This window comes from Lolium perenne, chromosome 3 (assembly GCF_019359855.2).
Source record: "Lolium perenne isolate Kyuss_39 chromosome 3, Kyuss_2.0, whole genome shotgun sequence".
NCBI lineage: Eukaryota > Viridiplantae > Streptophyta > Magnoliopsida > Poales > Poaceae > Lolium > Lolium perenne.
Genome location: NC_067246.2, coordinates 98,381,774 through 98,388,470, shown reverse-complemented (window position 1 = coordinate 98,388,470; position 6,697 = coordinate 98,381,774). Strand labels below are relative to the sequence as shown.

The 6,697-nt window shown below is 49.2% G+C and overlaps 1 protein-coding gene across 1 annotated transcript; it reads right to left on the bottom strand.

Annotated features, from left to right (window-relative positions):
* Window positions 1–353: 353 nt before the first annotated feature.
* LOC127341973 (S-type anion channel SLAH2) lies at window positions 354–6,389 on the bottom strand. The gene is made up of 5 exons (XM_051367915.2): window positions 6,205–6,389; window positions 2,618–2,718; window positions 1,880–2,539; window positions 986–1,759; window positions 354–886 (listed from the first exon to the last, which is right to left on the bottom strand). The coding sequence occupies exons 1-5, from the start codon at window positions 6,236–6,238 to the stop codon at window positions 521–523; spliced, it is 1,935 nt and encodes a 644-aa protein (XP_051223875.1). The 5' UTR covers window positions 6,239–6,389; the 3' UTR covers window positions 354–520.
* Between the last annotated feature and the right edge of the window lie 308 nt (window positions 6,390–6,697).

Below are 6,697 nucleotides of genomic sequence, written 5' to 3'. Positions count from 1 at the left end.
GTTGATGGTATGAACGCAATGATTTTACCAGCTCCGGTAGGTACAACAGTGATGATGTCACGCTGAAGTCACCCATGTGTTGATCTAGTTTCTGAAAATCTGTGAAATATGTCTGAAATTTGTGAAACATGTCTGAAATTTGTGAAAAATATTTATTATTCAAAGTATGTTTCACAAAGTTTCACATATGTTGCTCACGTGTTTACAAAACTTGTGAAACATTTTGTACTATTTAAATTTGTTTCAATTATGTTTCAGTTTTGTTAAAAAGAGGACAAATAGTCTCACCCATCTCAAAGCATAATATGTGGTAGACGGCACTCCTACCCATGTATGGTTGCCTTTAGAAACGAGTTTTCGTTGATGGTATCTCATGCATTTCCCTTCGATATACGACGGTGTTACTTGAAGGTCGCGGAGTTACTAAACAAAAATAATTTATCTATGTAGGTCCGTGGATCCTGCTGTTTGGGCTAGACAACAAGCATCATAGACTCATAGGTGATCGATCGGTGCACATCTAGGATGCCGTCATCGCGGCGGCCTCGAGGTCTCTGCATGCGGCGTCGGCGCCGCCGACCTTGTTGCTGTGCAGTTCGTTCAGCTCGGCGATGGTGTGCTTGGGCCTGCGCTCCGTGATGGCGATGGAGATGTCGTTCGGGAAGAGGTCGTGGTGCACGGCGGCGTGCAGCAGCGTGGTGAGGAAGAGCGCCGTCACGGTGAGCGTGGCCACCACGGTGAGCGCGATGCACATGGCCTGCGTGAACGCGTTCTTCACCTCCGACGAGTAGCGTATCGCCGCGATCGCCGCGCTCGTCATCGGGAACGTGTACGCCCACCACGCCAGCGAGAACCTGAACCCCCTGAACATGTTGATCCGCACTGCCTGCACACACACGCAACGCCAATAATCAGTCTCTGGTGATATGATCGATCGACCATGCATGCGACATGTATATCTTATCCGAGCTATGAATGTACGTACCAGGGATGCGTAGAGGAACATGGCGATGAAATAGGCGATGCGGGAGCCGTAGCCGAACTCGCCGGTGATCCGCGCCCAGGCGACGCATGCGACGCTGGGCGCGGCCACGAAGAGGAAGAAGACCGGGTGGAGGTCCCTCGGCAGCGTCTCGCTCGTCGGCAACCTCTGGTACAGCGTCACGAACAGCACGATGTAGTGCGCCAGCCCGACGGCGAAGAAGAAGATGGGGCCCTCCCTCAGCCCCATGATGGCGCCCAGCAGCGCGCCAACGAAGTTGCCGACGATGGACAAATGGTTCGACGGGTTCGCCACCCGCGACAGCCGCCTCTGCCCGCCGGAGATCCACTGCCCGTAGATCTTGAGCTCCAGGCACACGATGGGCGCCATCAGCACGTACCACAGCCACCCTGGGAGGCTCTCCGCCATCACCAGCTCCGGCACGCCGATGGCCAGGAACAGGCACGCGATCCACGGCGCGAAGAAGAAGTTGACGCGGATCGGGTGGTAGTACTCCCGCCGCACCGCCTCGAAGTAGAACACCACCTTGCACGCGTACAGCGCCGACACCAAGCACATGAGCGCCACAGAGACGCACCACAGCACCAGGTTCGTCCGCAGCGTGATGTGCAGGAACCGCGTCGACGCCGCGATCGCGATGTTCTTCCACAGGATGGCCTGGCTGCTCATGCCCAGGCACATGCCGAACGCCGACACCGGGAACCGCAGCAGGAACGGCCACGTCTTGTCCGACGGCAGCACCAGCTCCTCCGACGACTGATCACCAAGACGAACGCGGCGGCGCCGCCGCAAAGCAAACACGACACGTGAGGTCCTCTGTCCCATCAATGCGTTTATTAGCCATGTAGTAACGAGTTGTTGCTCAAGGTACCGTACCCGTAGCTTGTCGAGTTCGGGGCCTTCCAGCGCCGCGAAGAAGCGCTGGACTCTGGGCATGGTCATGGTCGAGTACGGACGCCCGCTCGTCGCCGCCGCATCGTCATGGTCTTGTTCCATGGGCTCCCCCTCCTGCTGCTGCTGCGGCGGCGGCCTCACGACGCCGCGAAGGTGGGTGGTCAGCTGCTTCTCCAGCTTCCCGGACCACGTCTTGAACGAGTCGTAGCTCGTGTCCCTCTCACGCCGCGTCTTGCTCGTCCCTCCCATTCCTATGCGCGCCCCGCTCCCGCGGCTCATCGAGTCGTCGCTCACCGCCAGGAACTGCCCAGAGTTCCCGGCGTTCGGCAGCTCGGACGCCACGGCGGGGATGGGCTGGGACCGGAACATCACCTTCTCCACACGCTCGTACGCGACGGAAACCATCGGCGGCGGCCGCGGCGGAAGCGACAGCATGCGCGACGACTCGTCCGGGGCGACGACATTAGCGGCGGCTTGCCGCGGCGGGAACTCTGCCTCCGTCCGGACGACGTCGAACCTGGACGGCGAGGCCGGAAGGCTAATAGAGAGCGGGTGTGCCGCCACGCGGAGTGCAGACGCGTCGAACGGCGAGTCTGGATCCAAGTCAGGCGACGCCATTATGGTCGGGTGGCCGTGCCGCTCCTACACCGGCACGCAACTGTTCAACGACCTCGTGGTCTGATCGACGACACGAAGAAAGAATCCGGTTACAAGACTTACCCTGAAGCTGAAGGCCTGCTCCTCGGCGGAGCGGCTGGCGGGGACATGACCACCGGCCGTTTGCGCCGATTCGCCGGCCTCCACCATCAACCTCGGGAAATCTGCAAGGCATACGAAGCATCATTCAGAGAAACGATCACATTGCTAGTGGCAGGTGCGCAACAGAACTTCCAAGGATCTCTCTTGAATCTCTGTTTCTCCAACACACATGGAGATGCACGTCATTTTATTGTACTGTATCAGAAGAAGGACGCCAAAACTTACTACTAATAGAGTAAGAGAATCTGAGAAACAAAACAAAACTTGCTAGCATGGCCATGAAACAAACCAAAACAGGGCTAACCTACAAAAGCAAGCAGAGCAAGAAAGCATCCTAGATTCCTAGGCTGAGCTAGCTCGGTTATTCTTCAGTTCTGTAATGTTCTTGACCATCTTTTTTTTTTTGACGATTACTTGACCATAATTAAGAAGAAGAAGAAGAATATCTTACTGGAGCAAACTCTGCAGTGTGACATTATCGATCCTCAGTGACTGGTAATATATACCTCGCCTATTCTTCAGTTCTATGTAATGCTGAAAATCAAGCAGAACTCAAACTGCCTGGTTGTGATCTTCTGAAAATCACAAGGATACGCCTTTGCCCATCTCACTGATGTATGCCTATATATAAGAAGGTTTCTGGTAGCTTGAAAACGAAAGAGTCACTACGTGCCTGATAATGAAAGCGTACATGCGCAACTCGACGCCGTACATCTAGCATGTATTTTGTGGCGTATATGCGTGCAAGATAACCAAGGAAATCGATCTTCCAGACTTGTGGCGCTCGGAACTTCACCGACCAATATAGCAATGTTGGACAGAGAGTTCTAGAGACAAATGGCAGAATCTTGCCTTTGTCTGCCGGTAACCCTGGCGTGGGCTCTAGGCTCCGGTGACAGAGTCCCAAAGCAGGGGAATGAAAAGAACATTCAGGCAACACCTACTGTAGGAAGTAGATAAGATGATTAGTTCACTGCAAATGCTCGGGTGTTGATTCAGTAGGATCCCAGTGTCCCAACTGGCAAGCAATTTTAATTTAATTAAATTTTGCAAGGAATGCTGCCCAAGCGGGCAGGGCATGCCACAAGAACTGAAGCTTCTACCAGTTTCACTTGAAACCTTGGCAGAATGAATTAGCTACAACTGAGATCGCTGTCGAGAATCATCGGTGGCACGGCACGATAGGATGTGCTCAATTTGCATGTCATGGTCATATTTAACTCCTGTTAGGATCGGTGGAGATGATGCCCAAACCCTTGGATAGAGAGGGGTTTAGATCAATTTCTCTATGAGGGGATTGAATCTAATGACTGTCTACCCAAAAAAGCACAAATTTGGATTTTTTTTATGGATAATTACCGAAATAAATTAAGGATGTTATATTGTTATGCTAAACTGTTACTGGTTTGTGCCATCAGAAGCAAGAACACAAAAGTATCCTGCTTCTCTAGCCAAACAGTCAGACAACATCAACACGATATAGCTAGGCAGTGAGTTTGCAGGTTTTCTAGTGATCAGGCTCAAGCATGGCTGGAACTCAACATCTGCAACTGATACGGCAGTTGTGTGGCAGCCTTCCTATCACGGTCACGGTCAGACAAAACAAACAAGAAGTGCAAGTCTTCTCGCTAACCTTTCCTCTCAGTCCCATTCAACTTTTTGTAAGTAAACGCATCTCTTTGTAATGATCAGCGACGCATGTCCACAAGAGCACAAGGCCATGCACGAACTTTCGGAGCTGAAAACGAATTGCGTGCAGAATCCGCACAAGAACATGAGTCGTCGCTTTCAGGAGCGAATCGCATGGCTGTGCCACAAGAACAAACAATGGCACCTAACGGCCGGGCACCGAGCGCGTGTGCGTCCCCGTGCCGAAACTGACGAGACATTCTTGTTCTCGGCCATGTCCTCTGGTTGAAAATTGCAGGAAAAAGAAGAGAGGAAAGAGTGCAGGGTACGCGAGCCTGTAAATTCGAGATGGTTTTGGTCGTCTTGTGGTTTCAGAGGAAGTTATGACTTACAGACGCGACGTTTTTTGTGGAATGAAAGAAATGGAAGAGTAATAAGGAAGGGTTCTGATTCGAGGATTACCGGGAAGGCTGGAACGTAATCGCGATCAGGACGGGGCCGGCAATGCACCAATGCGAGTCCGGCGATGACGGTGACTCCGCCGGAGGCCTAGACGATGGTGGCGTACGGGCTGGGTGGGAGGTCGCCGGCAATCCGAGCGGCGGCGCGGCGAGCTGGGCTTCGGTTGGGAAGGTGGCACGCGGGCATAGGCGAGGTGAGGTGCGTGACTGACTGAGTGGCTGATAGTGGGGTCAGCCACTCAGCCTGGGTGACTCGGTTGGTGTGGTGTGATCCGTGTCCGTGGATGTGGATTTGCCGCCACCATTAGACATGTTCCTTCTTTATTGATTTTTAATAAACTATTTGCATTTCTTTTTTTGTTTTTTTCTTGATAAACATTAAGTCTCTACTCCTACACACTAAAACATGTCTAGTACATTTGAATTAAATCTGAGTTAATCAATTTGAAACGGAGGGAGTACAAGGCACTAGACACCACTCAACTTTATACCCGCGTATAAAAGCAAAACGGACAGTGGCATAAACACACACACCCATGCGTGTAAATAGAAAAGTATTTTTTCTAGAAAATACTAGGAAACCTTATAAAACTAGTGACATGCTTGGTTTAAGTTTCTACTTCATCGAATCCATAATAAATGTCGGCAGAAGAGGATTTTATAGAATACACCATGAAAGAATTTAATCAAGTATGTCTTTATATTTAAGAAATATTTATCTGATTAAAAGATAGTTCTCCAAAAGTTCTTAAATATGTTTAATGTTTTCCTATCTCATGGACTTTTGGATTTGTTCCCCCAAAAAATCTAGACTTTTTTTTTTGAATATTTAATGGTTTCATGGTTCTCTTTTACACTTAAAATAAATTGAAACATATGCTCACATCTCAAGCGTAACTTTGTAAGAATAAAGATTTTTTTGGATTTTTACATTTTATTGTAAAGGATTCTCTCGATTTATGTTTAACATCTAATGCCCACTCATCGATTTTTTAGGTGAAATTGCAATCTGCTCCGGACAAAAGTGGAGGCACATCATTAGTAACTGAAGCACAGGCAATTCAAGACAAGTACTCGGCATAATTTGCACACTATTCTCTATAAGAACTGATGAAATTTCTGCATAACCATGTGTTTATTCCTAGTGTCCCTAAGATTCACATGTACTGTCTTGCGTGGACATAGTCCTGACCATTATATGCCCATTGAAAAGTATTGCCTCAGTTCTTTAAAATAAGACATTTGCCTCTTTTTAAACTGTCAAAACTTTGTATACTTGGGAACCGAGGTACTACCAACGAATCTCCATCTGTTGCAACTATGACACCATTCATGGTCCCAATCTATATGCCGCTGGAAAATGAATAATTTATATTCCATAATAGATGCATGCTTTCGAGCAAAAAAGAACAAAGATGCATGCTGCTGGAGGCAAATACAGATGGATTTAGGACTCACCAGCAGACACCGAGCGAGAGTAGACAGGAGCCATATCCCGGAGTTGATTGCTGAAGAAACTGCTCAGCTTTTTTTCGCGAAAACGCAAAGAAGAAACTGCTCAGCTAGAGATACAAGTGCAGCGGTAGTGGTGTACGTGTACAAGGAAGCGAGCATTGCACTGCACACCACTCTGTCGCTCCTGATGTGAGTCTGTGCGTGTGTTTCATCGGCCCCTCTATTGGGACTTTTATATGCAAGTTCCAGCAGCCGATGCAATTGCAGTATTTCTCTAATCGAGAAAGCTTTTACAGAATGTAGAAAAATAGAGAGGGAGAAAGATTGACGGAATATGTTGGATGTTGTATTGAGCCTTTCGAAGCGAGTATATATAGGATACAAGACTTGGAGGCTAAGATATCCCTTTTGGATGTTGTATTGAGCTTTTTGGATGTTGTATTGAGCCTTCCTAGAGATATGGTAGGTAGAGATTACAAATCCTAGACTACCTAAT

What these genes read in the sequence shown, in the direction of transcription:
- LOC127341973 (XM_051367915.2), bottom strand. Translation starts at nt 6,238, where the DNA reads ATGGCTCCTGTCTACTCTCGCTCGGTGTCTGCTG. An exon ending in CCGAACTCGACAAGCTACGG is followed by an intron (nt 1,760 to 1,879) that starts GTACGGTACCTT and finishes CTTGGTGATCAG; the next exon opens with TCGTCGGAGGAGCTGGTGCT. An exon ending in TGTTCCTCTACGCATCCCTG is followed by an intron (nt 887 to 985) that starts GTACGTACATTC and finishes GTGTGTGTGCAG; the next exon opens with GCAGTGCGGATCAACATGTT.